Below are 17,101 nucleotides of genomic sequence, written 5' to 3' on the forward strand. Positions count from 1 at the left end.
GTACTAATTCACATTCGTAGCGAAGTGGTACCCTTTCTCCAGGGTTGCTTGCGGACGACCAGTTGACCTTGTGCCAAAACGCAATCTTAATTCAGTAAATACTTAAGCCAATTTACGTTCCCTTTGCCTTGTAAAATAATTTCGGAAACTGTCTCCGCTGCACTTGTTTTACTTGATTAATTTTACGGAAAAGGAAATAATGGGACATTCCGCGCCGCATTTGTTTGGTACAGTCGTCTGCTTTTGCGTTGATGTTGATCGAAGCCCCGGATATCGTCTGAAAGGGATTTCTCCAGGGGCAAGACCTAAATTCAAAGTTTTATTTCCCAATTTCTGCATTGATTTCACGTTGTTGTTGTGTTTAGTTATATGTTGAGAAAAAAATCGATTCAACAAAACTGTTAATGCGTAAAAAGTTCCAGGGTCTAAGATGTCAGGGGATTTGAGAGACGCAAGTCTCTTCTCCTAGATTTTAGAGCAGGAGGCCACTGGAACTTTTACATAACGCAAAATCTGATTTGACCTAGAACCGAATCAGGAACACATTTGGACCAATTGTACCAATTAAATAATACAAAGAAAATTCTGTGATGCCAAATCTTCAGTGTACACGAGCCTTGTGTACCATTGGTATTTTGAAAAATCCAAAGAAAAGTCGAAGACTATCAGACTCGAAGTGTTTCAAGCATGTCGTCCTCAATATATAGATGCAGTATCCCAATTATCCTTATGTATGATGGTGACATTCTTCTTTCATTCCCAAGAAACCTGAGAGTGATAAATCGTGAAATGATTTTCCTTAGAAGATTATCCTAGAAGATTGCTAGTACCTTTCAAACCGCAAATAAGGAAATGACTCCGTTATTGCTTACACGCAGTTTTTTTCTCCCTAATTGAACCTGCCTTTGCAATTGACTGCATGTTATAAGAGAAGTGCAATTGTCCCGAGGAGGAAATTCCTTATTAAGTGGAGTAATTTTAATCATAATTTCATAATCTTCAAAGGCGATTCTTAAAACTCTGTTCCCGTTCATTTATTAATGCTAAAATTAAACAAACATAAGACACTTCCAAAAAACAAACTACTTTAACTCTGAACGATTAGTCAAAACAAAGCAAAACAACGACCGTGAAGGTAATCAGACTCTCTGTCCAGGTGCCTTCCACCTATTTCTACAACTAACTAGAATGTTTCGTGATGTAATCGGCAAGAGAAACAGCAAAAACAGTTGTGCCTCAACTGTAGTACGCCATTGCCGAACTCTGGTGTAGAATTCATGTCAAGAAAATGTATCCCGTTGGTTATGTGTAGCTACATCCAGAAAATTTGGAAACCTTGGAAAGGAAGATTTTAGGGCAGATTCGCCTTTAAAAGATTTTTACTGATTGACCTTCTGTATTTATTGATATCTTTTGTTTAAGGAAGTTAGAGGTGAAGATGTGGCGATTTACTGTAAAGTTATAGCAAAGAAAAAATAGAAGGCATCTTAAACAAAGACACGTTCTGTACTTCCTTGTAACATATAATAGTCTTGAATTTTATTTGAAAAGCAAGCAATTTTCTATTAAGGAAAATGCGAAAAACTTTTAGAAATACCACAAGCCCTGCTTTAAATTGGCAGATAAATTTGGCAGATACCAAAAGGATTGCCTAAAGTTCTTGCGACTATCCTAGTCTGTACTTGTCGGACTTGTACTTTTGTATAAAACTTGCAACCCGCTGGCCCGCTAACGCAATCAAGAGACCTGTTTTGCCTCTTCTATAGCCAACTCTGCGGCCATCGATCATCGCCCCGGTGTTACGCCAACGTTGGTCACGTAGTAGACATCCGGGTATCTGCACTCCGACAGACGCTCCATTGTTTATTGTTAATGACATAACTCTTTGTAGACCTAGGGCCCACGTCAAAACCAGTTAACACTAAGCGTTCTTCTTTTAACAATAGAAATATAGATGTGTTATAAAAGCCGACTCAATTATTGTCAGTATAAAACTTACAAAAACATATTGAAGCAGAAGTCGTTTTCCTTTTATTGCTAACGCTTTAGTCGTTTGAAACAGCAGGTCAGTCGTCGCGGAGAAGTTTTAACGTAATATCACCAGTTGCTTAAACTATCCCGAGGAAAGCAAATACCAACTGGACCTTCTAAATAAGATCGGAAAAAAGACAAGTCACTTACTTAGGACATTAGAAGAAATGGTGATAAACATTTGGCATAAACAAAGAAGTTGAAAGAAAAACAATCTTGGACAACTGTGCGCAATAGATGGAACGTACCAAATCTTGCTGAGAATTGATCGCCAATGCCGTGAAGCAGGGGGCATGGTGAAAATAATGATGATGAACATTTGAGAAATTTTCAAAAGATTCAACGGGGTGTATGCATTGAATCTGTATAAAGTACATCAAAGTCTTCAAAAGAGACCGGAACAAAATTACCAGTGTCTTCTAGGCGTAGGCCCTACCACTTCACTAGGTCTAACAAGAAAATAATTTATTTGAAGTTCTGCTGAACCATATTGACAAAGCCATTAGTAATTCAACTTTTGTATTTTTCACTCGTTTATAAACCCAGAGCCTTCCCCTTTTCACAAAGAGAGACAAGAATTTTTACCCATAAGTTTCCCCACCCTCTCCCGAAAACTCTACGTGTACCATTGAAATTTGTAGCTTTATACGTAGGCAAGTCCTGACATGGTCACTGGAGCAAGGTCTGAAAAGGGCATGTCTACCTGCTTTGCCGTACACCTATTGTAACATCAACATTCCAAAATGTCGTCCATACTGCAGGTTTATATACGGAAATAATGTTCATACTGCATTTAAGAAAATTGTTTACATTTTTTACAGATGTCATTGGTCCGTTTTACTGTCATATTATCGGTTCATTATAAGTGACATCATGTGGCAGTCAAAATTTGGGATAGATATTGAGTACAGTAAGGATATGTGGTTACAACATTGATGGTTACAACAAAGGAGGGCATCCGTAAGCATGGAACCCGACGATGACACTGATGATGACGGTACTTCTTTGCTCGCGCGTGCACACACCCACACACCAGCACACACGCCACACAATCTCCCCCCCCCCTCTCTCTCTCTCTCTCTCTCTCTCACACACACAGAGAGAGAGAGAGAGAGAGAGAGAGAGAGAGAGAGAGAGAGAGAGAGAAATGACTCAAGTAATAGGTTAGATTAGTGAGAAAGCCATCATCAGGACTTAGCTGAGACATCAGGCAGGTACTATTAAGCTACCAAAATCAATGTAAGCCCCGGAAGACCTATTTATAAGTTTAAGTAGAACTAACTATATTGTCGTCTATGTATTTATAAAAAAAAAAAAAGCATATTGACAACAGCTTGAAGGACCGCATAACCAATGTGTTGTTTACTACAAGTAGCATTCCAGCTAAATTCGAATGTGTTATTAAACTGTATTAACTACAGATAAACGTTAACTGACAAGACGTGCCGCACCGCTACTTGACCGCGAGATGCACTAGAGAAAACCGCAAATAACCTAGACACATGGAATGGCATTTATATTTTCGCTTACATAATTGATGCAAAAATCGAAGCTTTGAACGTCACTGTAACAGTCTATGCTCATTTGTACAGAAAAAAACTTCCATGACACTTTTACGCTATGCATTACCACGCGGAAGCGGATTAAATTAAATCTCTTGTTTATGCTTATCACAAGATTCTAATATTTTTCCAATATCTTCCGATAGAGCGACAGGATAAAAGAAGAATAAAGAGGCTTCATTTTGTTCTGATTGAACCCTATTCATTTGAGGTGTTCACGATAGACGCCATGACAAACAAACAAACAAACAGACAACCTTTCTTCGCCAAATACAGATTGGCGATGTGGAACACAAAATGAAACGAGTTTGTAGAAATCTAATTCTTTTCCATCAAATAAACACCCAGTAAAAACCCATTTATTCAGCCGTGCTCATCTGATGATGCTCGCCTTCTATTGTTACAGACCAACAGGCACTCGTTTTCTTTTTCATCTTCACATTTTTCAGAGAATGATTAACATTCAAAAGCTACACTCTCTGACGTCAGTCAAAACTTGTTCTTAGGGATGTCTGAGTGGCACCTGTACTGGGTCAATTTGTCTCAGGGTTCATCAGCACTCATATTCACAATAACATTTGATTCCACTGTGCCTATTCTGGTTTTTATGTGGCCATGAAGCGATGGAGGTTTTTTGAAAATGGCCAAGAGTACGTGGTGAGGGGCTGTATGGACGGGAACATTCTGCCCAGGTTCCACTTCATTGTTCTTATCACTTACCTGATCTAACCTGTGCCTGCAAAAATGGGTGGGGGGGGGGGGGTATTAAAAAGATTTTTAAGATTTTTGTACTGAGTTTTGATTTGCAAGGCATCTTCACAGTTTGTTAAACACGAGTGAGGTGGGGGGATGGGGACAGGTGCTTGTCCTTTATTACACGGCAAAGGAATATAAAATGGACATACTCATATAATGAAAGAAAAGGTTCGCATTAAAGACTACTGTTAAAAACGACCCAGTAAGGGTTAATGCGATACGTGCACACACTTTTTCTTTTGTATAAAAATCTTTATCTACATGAGAACTCTCTCGCCCATCAGCCATTTTTGCGAAAGGGAAGTGGACTTATCTTGAAGATAAAAAGGGGCGAACTGCTACTCAGAAAAAAATCTAAGCCAGACTTTGGCCGCATTTTCGATACTTTTTCTTCTTTACCATCTTTACAATTTCCACCTATTCAAGACAATGCAGTCAAAATGATGTATAGAAAATAGTTTTCTAGATCAATTTTGGTATGGCAGTGGACCCTACGGGAATTCACTGGCGTCTCATTAAGAAACTCCTTGAGTGATCTCGCATCTTATTCATTTTATTACTATTCCGATTAAGATATCTTTATTTTACGTACTCTGTTAATTTTGCAATAATCTGCTATTAGTTCAGATAAGTAAGACGCAAAATTTGATAGTGTGGTTGTATGAGTGTGTTGGGGAGGGGGGAGGACTTACCATTCAAAAAGAAAATATAGGAACGGTGTAGGGGGGGGAGATAACAATTATGGTTGGACATTGGTTGACTGGTGGCTCGGTGCATAGATATAAGAGGCAATGCAATTACATAGATGTATGACTGACGTGGTTAAAGAATAATTTTGAGGGGGCGGGTGGGAGCAGGGGATACCCCCCTCCTCCGGTTTCTACACATGTGCACTGATTACTACAGCGGCATTTTTTTTTTCAGAAACACAATAACACTCACATTGAGGTTGAATAAATGTACCCAAAGATTGTATATGATGCAGAACTCAGCTCGTTTCTCAAAACTAACGATTTTAAATACCATATTATTGCTCTAAGGAGTGCAGTCTCTTGTCCGGTTTTCCATAATAATTATTAGATCAGCGACTCTACATTTATTTAACCTGTATTTTATTTAGTAATCACCCCACTGCTAACTATATTCAAATGTTTTTTACTTCCTTTACGTGAGCCATGGCTTGGTTTCCGTAAGCTTTTTTTCCGCGGTATTATAGCTATTTTTATCATAGCGTATCCGACGGGGTCCACAATTAGCGTTTTCGGAATATTTAAGGGGGTAAAGCTCCGGCGGGTAAGAACAATAACATTTAAACGACACCAGCATCTCTGAATCATTGAGATGCACCTCTTCACGCAACGCTGTGCTCACTAATCGTTAATCGCCAATTACTGATAAAACTGATTGATTGCCAAGGAATAGTGTGTAACATTGCAGAATCTACTCTACACCCAGTCAATATTTGCTCATTGGTATCCTTTGGCCTGCCGGAGCACTACGTCATCGCAGTCGGGGTTCCAACCTCCACACGAGTAACCGGCTCATGATTTGATTGGTCGATGTAGCCTCCACACGCCCGAATCAGCTGATTGCTACAACGGGTTAAAAATCAAGGAGAGAGACTGCTCGTCCCTATACCCTGCCTACACTGCAGTTGAGAGAACTATAACTTGTTTTAGTCACTGCAGTCTAGGCCAGAGAGGTATCTAGCATTGAGTAGGATGCATTCAATGCAGTACTGCGTTTCTGTTGTTATAGTGGCGTGCGTACATTTGGCTTGCCGGGAGCCAGCTCGGGCTATGACAGTTAGGGGAACAACAGAAGAGGACTTTCGTTTTCCTCATCAAAATAGTTATTCAGATACTCACCAGAACGCTGCAATGACTTCATCATCCGCTAGTGCAAATCAGGGCCAAGCACAGCCTAAAAATTACATTTTAACCGACCAACAATTACACGATTTAAGACTAGAGATGATAAAGAAACAAATTTTAGACAAACTTCAAATGACTCACAGGCCAAATATCACAACGAACAGGAATAAACTCCTGCCCGCCCCCTTAGCTCAGAGACTGTTTAAGGACCCGGACTTCCAAGCCACCGAAGCAGTAGAGAGCGAGGGAGATGATTTCTACGGAAAAACAACAGAAATGGTGGTTTTTGCAGATCAAGGTAAGTGTAACAGGCGGGTGCAAAGCATCCTGCAGCATACAGACACCTACTATATGAAACGGTAGACTACCCGAGGTTTGTCCCACACATTGTTTGGAATGAAGTGGCGATTATGAGTTCACTGAACGCAAAACACTGTTGTTTGCCGGAATGAAATACATACTGTTAGTTTTCAATGTAATGAAATATGTGGATAAATTATTGACCCTCTAATGCAGTCTCATGCGGTAAAGGGTAGTAGCATTTTCGACTGTAATACATGTACAATAAGAAATATATTTAAGGTTTGCATGACCTTATCAGAGTGGTAAATGCACTTAAAATTAAATTGTCTCAATTCTAAACGGTAATTTTTGATGCCTGGGATTGATGCCCGTAATGCACGAATTTTACGAGATGCAAATGGCAAATATTCGGACATTTTGTTTTTATCGTCAGGTGAATAACACCCAAAAAATGCATAAACGGATTTCCTGCAATTCATTATTGCAGGCATATATAAGCCTCTTAATTACACAAGTTGATATTTAAGAAACTGTTTTCAGATACTTTTTAATTGTTCTCTCCTACATTTTTTAGTTGCAACCTGTTTGCTGAACAGTTCTTCGTGTTGATGGCATTTAAGACGAACTGTCCTGAAAAATGTGTGTTACGTTTAAGCAGGTGCATTAATACTGATAAAATTTTGGTTTCTCAATATATAGCTATAAAACTCGCGATCTGTCACTCTACCGACACTTTGCACCCTGTTATCAATGCACGTGGAGTGTTCTAAAAATAACTCGCGTTGGCAACAGCAATTTATGCAAACTGAATGCGCTATCTGTTTTTGCATATTGCATCTTTTCTCGAAAATATTGCCAAAAAATACGAATTGAGACCGGGTAAATAGTTTAGGGAAAATACATGCTTTGATGTTTAGCAATAAAGTTGGAAGATCCCTGGACGGATTGGACGGATCGATACCAATAGTCTGGAGCGCTGACCTATTTGAAGGCAGCTGACTTACTTTTCTCCTTACCACTCCCATTTGGATGAAAAAGGACAGCATAGACGAATAAAACGTTCTGCTTAAATATCAGATTAACACCTCCATATGACCGCTGTTTCAGATTGATAGGAGTCTAGGTCTACTAAATTGCGATCAGACTAATTTTCTCCTATAATTTAAAAACAAAAAGCCTGTCATGCGAAAGCGATTATAGAGTGTGTTCTAGACTACAAAACGGTTTAAGGCAATCAGAGGGACAGTGAGTAGGGGTGAGACAGGGTAACTTAATTACCAGTGGAACAGAGTGCGTCTGTATTAGAGCCCTAGGGAAGAAAGCGACGCTTATTCCCCAATCAGTGTATCGACAAGCAAAGTTAGTAGCTGACTGACGGGAATCAAACAGAAGCTACATAGCTACGGTCGTTTGTGTGGTTTTCAAAACAATTGCATAAGAACGAGCGAAACGACGAGAAGTAATATTTGTTTAAATACCATGCTAAGTAACTGAAACTTTCAAAAGTGGCTACAGTAAGCACCACTAAGCCGGCTAAATGCCGGCCGGCTTTTCTACTTCTGACGTTATTCGATAACCTGAGTGATTGACAAGTAGGGAGATCTAGGGGTGCAAGACTGGACGCTGTCATTTTCTGCAACAGTGCGCACGTTTCATATTGTGCAGGGGCTCATACACTGTATGTCTGTGCCTTCTTCGCCAGTAGAGCGCATACAGCAGTCCCATGATGTAAAAATAGGTGCAATGTGTTTGATGTTTATAAATCGAACTTTTGGGTACAATCGTCGAAAGAACTAGAAAAATACTTTTAACTTGCCTCATTTGACTTACTCTCCTCTCCCCCTCTTGTGAATGACCCATTCATCCTTGACTTTCATGAAAATATTTCAAAGCGGATGTACAATTGTATCAAGCAGTGTTTTAGCTATCGCCAATGATTACCTGATAAGCATGCTCTAGCTATTGCCACTTTATTTGATTTTAATGGTTAATGGACCTAAGTAAAGGCCCATAATGTTAGGATAAAGTTTGAAATATGACGTCATTTTTACTTAAGTTTTGTATCTACTTGTGCTTTTCGAGGAATAGAAATTTCTTCCTTTTCCAAATAGCAAAAACGAAAGCCTACATGCGGTGGTCTATGTATATTTCATAAGTGAAAAAAATTGCCAATAAGTTTCGAAATTTTGCTCCATTTTAAGACATTTTATCTTGACCCAGGTCTCGACTCTATTTTCATCAGACGATGAAGGGCATGGCGGCAAATTATTGACTCAAAATACTTACTCCACTAAAACGAAATACCCCACTAAAATGGATTTCAATTGCATTTGGGATACTTTTGTTTAATTCCCAATGTGTCCTTTCTCTTCGTATTAAAAAGCTGTCTCTGAACACGTCTTCCTGATCAATTTTCGATCGTAATAAGAATAATTTTTGTCTTCACTAATAAAGCCTCCGTGCTTCATATCGAATTTTGATGTTCTCAAATTGGAATTTTTACAATTAAAGCACCTTAAACGATGTGAAAGTATGTCTCTTTCTCCCTGTGCATTCGATTAACCAACCGGGTTGCGATATCTGCCCGTGGAAGTTCAGGGGGAAAATGATGAAAATTATACACACACGCACGCACACATAAAAACACACAACACACACACACAGAGAGAGAGAGAGAGAGAGAGAGAGAGAGAGAGAGAGAGAGAGAGAGAGAGAGAGAGAAGAGAGAGAATAAATACGTATACATGTATGCTTTGGGTAATGGAAGATAAAAAGCATTCCCCGAGTTCAGTAGGCCACAATAGTCTACAATTAACAGTTGCAACAGCATGGAATTTTAGCAGTTTTATTGGTGATGGGAGGCGTTATCTTGTTATTATTAGGAAAAAAGACAAGGTCAGCTAGCCCATATTGTACATTGCATGTCGAAATCGACCCGTTGAGTCAACTTCCTTTTCATCCCACATATAATGCTTGAATACGCTAACTACATATGTCATCCTTGTTTGAGTAAAGTGGAGCCGTATCCTCACGATAATCATAGTTCGTACACTAAGAGGCATCTGTAATCATTTTGTCTCTCACTTTTGGTTGTAATTTCTAAATATATTATAATTAGTATTATCATTATTATTATTATAGAGAATAATCAAACCCAAGGACTTGCGTGACATGAATTTCATTATCTAGTTGAGAGGCCGTGTTTCAGCTATCGCTCTAGTATATTTGATAACCAGGGTTTTCAGTTAATAGGGCTAATATATTATATTCTGCTGATTCCGTGTTAATATTCATGTCTTCCTATAGTAATTACCATTGTTTTTTTTGTTTGTTTGTTTGTTTTTTTAATCTGTGGCGCAACTAAGCAGTTCTAATGGTTATCCAATACGCCCTCTTGTTTTGAATGTGCACGTGTAAAGAAAATGTCCTAGCATCCGATTGTTATGAATGTGCGGATTTATAGGAGAAAATATGGATTCATTGATCGATAACAACTCTAGCGACTCCCATCCTGGGTTTTAGTCACTACATCGTATGTTGATTCTGGTTATATGCAACCATCCTTTATTACTGTTTTCAAGAAAAAAATAATTTGGTAAAAATCCACCGCCTATTTCTCCTTCACCCATTTAAATAAGATGAATGAATGAAATGTAATAAAATCGCAACAACGAAAGTGATTGAGAAAGGGGGGGGGGGAGAAGATTAAAAGAAAGAAAAAAGAGGAAAACAGAGCAAGTATGAATGAAGGAAATACCCACATCAATCAATACTTGCATCAGAAAAAGGGCCTGCTTTGTCTCTAGAAATCCTGGCGAGAATTTTTACCAGGGGTGCCCGTTTCCGTCACACGTACTAAATGTCAGTTGTAACTATTCTCAAAAACTTTTTTTTTCAAAACAAAGACTGCTTCTATCGTATTCAATCGGCACCTTTTTGACAATGCCTCGGTGGCACGGAACAACGTCCAATTATTCCTGGGTGTGAGCCACAGCAGTTTTGCCCTTTTGTCATAAAAGATACGGCCTTGTATGTGGTTGGATTCATTCCCACATCGTAGTTCCCCATGAAGTTTACAGGGTTATAGTAGAGATATTAAGATATAATATGGAGTTCAATTCTTTGAGGTGGTTAGTTTTTCCGTCTGGATTTAGTTTTATCAAATTGAAATTTCCGTATGAAACAATCTTTTGAGGCTATCTATTAGCCATTCGGTCATTTAATAAGGCTTTGTGCGATATACCACAAAGTAAATAATCGTCGTGAAACCTCCCAGCAAGTAATTGTACTACCAGTTGTAAATGTGTTTCTTCTTTGGCAGTTTACCACTAGACGACACAGTACAATGAAAAATATGTATGTCGTTTATGCAACTCTGTTTCCAATCTCAAAATGAATAACTTGATATCTGAATAAAGACGTAACCAATGTTTTGGTAATTTATTTGATCAAAATAATGAAAACCGCTCACTGTCTTATATGTGCGTGAGTTAGGATGAATTAAATAAAGAAACGGATAAAGAAAACACATTAATTTGTAAATAGACTAATAAATAATCAAATAGGCAGACGACTTTGTGAACTTTGAAATAAAATATTTTGCTCTCGTCTGAGACATTATGACAACAGTGCATCAGTCGTTCAAGTGATAATGTTAATGATAATTAATTGCCATAGACCGATAGTAGATTTATCATATCGGATCATGTCTTCTCCAATTGTTTCAAATGAATATGATTTCCTGTGCTCTAACTTTCTAATGTTATTATCGAGATTTAAAGAAATTTGTCTGAAGGTTATTCCAGATACAAAAGGTTATTAATTCAACAATGAAAGTCCATTGTAGCTTTTAAGTATCAACAGGTTTTGATTAATTTTAGCTACTGAAGTGGTTTTTCTCGAATGTTAACACCAGGACAGAAAGAATAAAAAAAAACCCGAAAAAAAGTCCCAGATTGTTTCAGACGCAAAATGACATTTATCCCAGAAAACCTCGGTGCAGTGACCTAAATACATGTAGCCAATCAAGTCGTCTGAGTTCTTGTGCTGAAACAACCTAGCGTAATCCACCCTCGCGTTGGCTATCTTATCACACGCAGACAGTATATACTCCTAACCACAAAATTACATCGATATTGTCTGAAACAGCATGTTGTACTTGAACTCGAAATGTCTGTTCTTCTCCAAGGCATGTTTTTACAAACAGAAGGTCAAAGGAAACTGCGAACCGTCTGTTCTTTTGATCAATTGAAACAAACTTTAGGAGAAGGTTGGCTTGCCTGGGGGTTATTTAAGATGGAAAATATTGAGCTTCGTAAAACCAACAACACAAGCAAAATTCTACATCACAAAAACAATTGTGAAACATTAATTTTAAGTCCATCGACATACACCTGAGCAATAGAGCCATACTTCTCTAATAAGTTTTCTGGGGCAGAGGGTTGGTTTTGTGTTTGTATGAAAGGAAAGGGATATCCTCCCGTTGTTTCCCATCTGTGATCATCACTTTTTTTGCATCTTTAGTCACGTACACAAGGAAACGTCGTTAATGTGTGTGTGTGTGTGTGTGTGTGTGTGTGTGTGCGGCAATATGGCTGCCACATTAATAGTGCCCGCATGACAAAAGGTGGCATTAATAGAATTGTCAGTTATAAATACATGCAAAGGTTTTTGACATCTTGATGACATCTTTGTTGTATTTTTTACAGCTATTGTCAGATTTTTCACAGCCTAATGACAAAAAACATTACTTTCTTAAACACCGAAGACTGTAATATGCCTTATAAGTAATGGTGATTATGCAAACTTGTCTGTATATGTTTGTACCGCAAATGTTTATCTAAGTCGACGTTTTTGTTGTACCTTCACTATAAAACAAAGGGGTTTTGTTTTAACTTCGCTCATAGAACTTTAAAATGAGTACAAAATTACTTTTTATTTCCAGCTAATTTGCCATCCTCTCTCACTTTAAAGGAAATAATGTTTTATAATTCGTCTTTTTTAGATACGACAAACTGTCGTGGAAGTAAACCATCTGCTTGCTTCCGGTTTAATTTGAAAGCAACGATAGATCCAGACGAAATATCGTCTGCTCACCTGTGGGTGTATAAGAAAGCGTCCCCAAGACATCGCAATGCGACGCTGATGCTTTCTGAAACCTTCCAGTCCGGGCATCACCTCGGAGTAAGGTCAAGACGAGTTGCAATGGCTGACATAGGTTCTGGTCACGGTTGGTTTGAGTTTCATGTTAAACACCTGGCAAAGAACTGGCTTGCCAACCCAAATAACAAGCGTGGAATTAAAATTTCATGCAAAGCATGCAAAGGGGACGGAGGTATTTTTGACAGTGTTCCCGTAGAAACCGAGGGCGACCTTCGGCCATTCCTTGTCATAAAAAGTGGACAATCAAAGAATCGTCATCGACAAAAGAGAAATACTGTTTGTGATGGAAACACTGCAGAGTGCTGCAAACAGACCTTCTACGTCTCTTTCGAGGCCATAGGTTGGACAGACTGGATACTACAACCAAGTGGGTACTACGCCAATTACTGCAAAGGTTCATGCGAAGGTGAGTTTTTCCCTAGAAACGATTGTCGGTAATTGCAACTTTTTGAGAAATGAACGTTTTATCTTACGTGGTTATTCTTCGGGGAACTATTTAAAGATAAAAGAAGAGATATCGGTAATGACTACAGCTTATCGTCGATGTTAAAATATCTTATTCTAAGTACTGTACTTAAAAATGTGTTCGTTTGATTATTTACTATGTTTGCTAGTAATTCTCGGCCCTTTTTCAACACGTTTCGTTAATCGTTGAACAAGCACTGCATGTAGTTCGCGGTGATGTGCCCATCAATTGGATCAGTTCTTGGTATTTCCAGGTAGCACACTGCCGAGAAGCCATCACACCACGGTGATACAGACCGCGGCTCTGCTGGAACGCGATGTGGCAAAACGGGAAGAGCTAACTCCATGCTGCAACCCGAAGAAAATGTCCCACATCTCTTTACTATACTACGATAATGATGGGAGGATGTACAAGCAAAACATGCCCGACATGGTGGTAGAGTCTTGCGCATGTTCCTGATCTTTGTGATGCCATAATGCTTATTCATGTTTTCAACTGATCTCTGTATTTGTGTGCCAAGTGTAGTGTACTTCATCAGCCTAAACAAGAAGAAAACGTCGCAGGAGGCGCTTTATTCCTTGGAACTGGGATGAAATACTAACTGCCTCAACAGTAGGAATTTCCTCATCCCCCTGGCACTCTTTCAAAGAAGATAGTTCACAAGTAGTCACTGAGTACCTCTTTGGACAAAACCTACTTTATGAGTGTATGAAATTGAGTGTATGTAACTGAAACAGGGTGATAACGTGAGACGGCTATTCACAGCCAGTTTCAGAGTTCTTGAAAGTAATATCCTTACTTGCTCATCATTTAAATCGCAGTTATTGGTATGATGAAAAAATCTAAGATTAGGAGTAAAACAACAGGGTTTCTAAAACCCAGGCTATCTTACTTGAAATTGAAGACTTTCTGTACAGCAGTTATTCTTTTAGGTCATATAAACCAATATTTATTTGCCATCATACTTTGGTCTTTATAAACTGCAGTCTAAGAGCCACCTACGTGTCCCATTTGTAAGAGAACACATGCAGACACACACGCACGCAGACACACACACACACACACACACACACACACATGCTTCGTTATCTGTTTTTGTTTTGACGTAATCCTGAATCGAGCCTCTTACTTTTCCCGGTGAGTTTTCGTAACGTAGCGGCTCCTTAAACTGCAGCACTTAAAGACGTGTACTTAAAGAATTTTAGATCTCATCATCTTTTTTCATTCATGTCGTTAGTAGCATTTATTGTACCACCAGCGTTAGCGCTGGCGGTACACATGGTTTTAGTCCCGTCCGGTCCGTTCCGCCGGCTCCTGCGGCTCCGCCGGCTCCGCCGGCTCCGCCGCCATGTTACCGTTACCGCTTCTCCTCCTAGACGGTATGGGCCCCTTTACCCATCTCTTGGATTTAGGTCACCTATAATCTCAACTCGTTCCACGTAAAATTTGGGCTTTGTCGGTATTGGGGTCTAGGTGTGGCACTCATTGCAATGCACCCTTGTCCAAAAATGGCAAAATTAAATGCTAATTATCTACCCTACGGAAGGAATTATGGGAAAAATTTCTACAGACGGCTTTCCAAAAGTCATATGTGTAGATTTCAAATATGCCCTTGGATTTGACCTTTGACCTTTATTTCAAGGTCAAACGGGCAAAAATTTTCAAAAAAATGAATTTTTTTTCGAAAAAAAATTTATTTGCGCTGTTATTCAGACACCACACAGACTTAACCAATAATATTATTGGAAAATGTTACCCTTCAGGTCATCTTTCATTTGTGTGAATTTGGGGTCAATCGGTGCATTTTCACGGGTGTAGCGGCCATAAGATACCGAAACTGAAAACTGTCTCTAATTTGGGAACCGTTAATGCTAGAGACCCATTCTTTTTTGCATTTTGTAGAGCATGTAAAGCCCAACACTGGAGGTGGTCTCCGTTTTTTTGTATTCCATACGGTTTTCGAGTTATGCTGTATCAAAAAGTACATATTGGTGGTGAAAGCAAAATGTGCAGTACGGTAATGGATAATAAATTTTGAACTCCGGAAAAATAAAACATAAGGCTTGGCAAAGCAGACAACTTGTGGTCAAAAATGACATTATTTCATCAAATTTGAACTTCTGGAACTTCTGAGCACCTCCCATTTCAAGAATTTTGACCAAAATGACCTTTTCTTTATTTTAATTAATTTTTTCTGTAGGAAATTTATGGCACATTAAGGTAACTCCGAAATTATAACATTTAGTCCCTTATATCTCCAAAACTGGCAGAGATAGGTCCATAGTTACTATTGAAGTTGAATAGGAAGTCATGTACTGGCAATCTTACTGTGACCTTGAAATTGACCTTTGACCTACTTTTCACCATGAACTGAACTTTAGAAATTTTGCTTCCCTTTTATCTCCAAAACTAGCAGAGATAGGTCCATAGTTACTATTGAAGTTGAATAGGAAGTCATATACTGGCAATCTAAATGTGACCTTTAAATTGACCTTTGACCTACTTTTCACCATGAACTGAACTCTGCTAATTTCTTTCTCTTTTAACTCCAAACCTGGCAGAGATAGGTCCATAGGTACTATTGAAGTTGAATAGGAAGTCATATACTGGCAATCTAAATGTGACCTTGAAATTGACCTTTGACCTACTTTTTATCATGAATTGAACTTTGCAAATTTTGGTTCCCTTTTATCTCCAAAACTGGCAGAGATAGGTCTATAGTTACTATTGAAGTTGAATAGGAAGTCATATACTGGCAATCTTACTGTGACCTTGAAATTGAGCTTTGACCTACTTTTCACCATGAACTGAACTTTGCAAATTTTGCCTCCCTTTTATCTCCAAAACTGGCAGAGATAGGTCCATAGTTTCTATTGAACTTGAATATGAAGTCATATACTGGCAATCTAAATGTGACCTTGAAATTGACCTTTGACCTACTTTTCACCATGAACTGAACTTTGGAAATTTTGCTTCCCTTTTATCTCCAAAACTAGCAGAGATAGGTCCATAGTTACTATTGAAGTTGAATAGGAAGTCATATACTGGCAATCTAAATGTGACCTTTAAATTGACCTTTGACCTACTTTTCACCATGAACTGAACTCTGCTAATTTCTTTCTCTTTTAACTCCAAACCTGGCAGAGATAGGTCCATAGTTACTATTGAAGTTGAATAGGAAGTCATATACTGGCAATCTAAATGTGACCTTGAAATTGACCTTTGACCTACTTTTTATCATGAATTGAACTTTGCAAATTTTGGTTCCCTTTTATCTCCAAAACTGGCAGAGATAGGTCCATAGTTACTATTGAACTTGAATAGGAAGTCATATATTGGCAATCTAAGTGTGACCTTGAAATTGACCTTTGACCTACTTATAATCATGAACTGAACTCTGCTAATTTCTTTCTCTTTTAACTCCAAACCTGGCAGAGATAGGTCCATAGTTACTATTGAAGTTGAATAGGAAGTCATATACTGGCAATCTAAATGTGACCTTAAAATTGACCTTTGACCTACTTTTTATCATGAATTGAACTTTGCAAATTTTGGTTCCCTTTTATCTCCAAAACTGGCAGAGATAGGTCCATAGTTACTATTGAACTTGAATAGGAAGTCATATATTGGCAATCTAAGTGTGACCTTGAAATTGACCTTTGACCTACTTATAATCATGAACTTAACTCTGCTAATTTCTTTCTCTTTTAACTCCAAACCTGGCAGAGATAGGTCCATAGTTACTATTGAAGTTGAATAGGAAGTCATATACTGGAAATTTACTGTGACCTTGAAATTGACCTTTGACCTACCTTACAATGAACTTAACTTTGATTGTACCATTTTAAGTTATATATATATATTTTTTTGCGTATTTTGAAAATTCTTGTTGATTGCATTTTTACAATTTGTCAAGCATAAGACTAGTGGCTGTGTCCCTTATTTTG

The 17,101-nt window shown here is 38.4% G+C and overlaps 1 protein-coding gene across 1 annotated transcript; it reads left to right on the plus strand.

The window, feature by feature from the left end:
• The first annotated feature begins 5,931 nt into the window (after positions 1-5,931).
• LOC106155884 (growth/differentiation factor 8) lies at positions 5,932-14,403 on the plus strand. Its single transcript, XM_013533130.2, has 3 exons — positions 5,932-6,521; positions 12,531-13,094; positions 13,408-14,403. The coding sequence occupies exons 1-3, from the start codon at positions 6,071-6,073 to the stop codon at positions 13,611-13,613; spliced, it is 1,221 nt and encodes a 406-aa protein (XP_013388584.1). The 5' UTR covers positions 5,932-6,070; the 3' UTR covers positions 13,614-14,403.
• Positions 14,404-17,101: the final 2,698 nt, after the last annotated feature.

Source organism: Lingula anatina, chromosome 1 (genome assembly GCF_051362555.1).
Source record: "Lingula anatina isolate TDL-2025a chromosome 1, LinAna3.0, whole genome shotgun sequence".
Lineage (NCBI taxonomy): Eukaryota > Metazoa > Brachiopoda > Lingulata > Lingulida > Lingulidae > Lingula > Lingula anatina.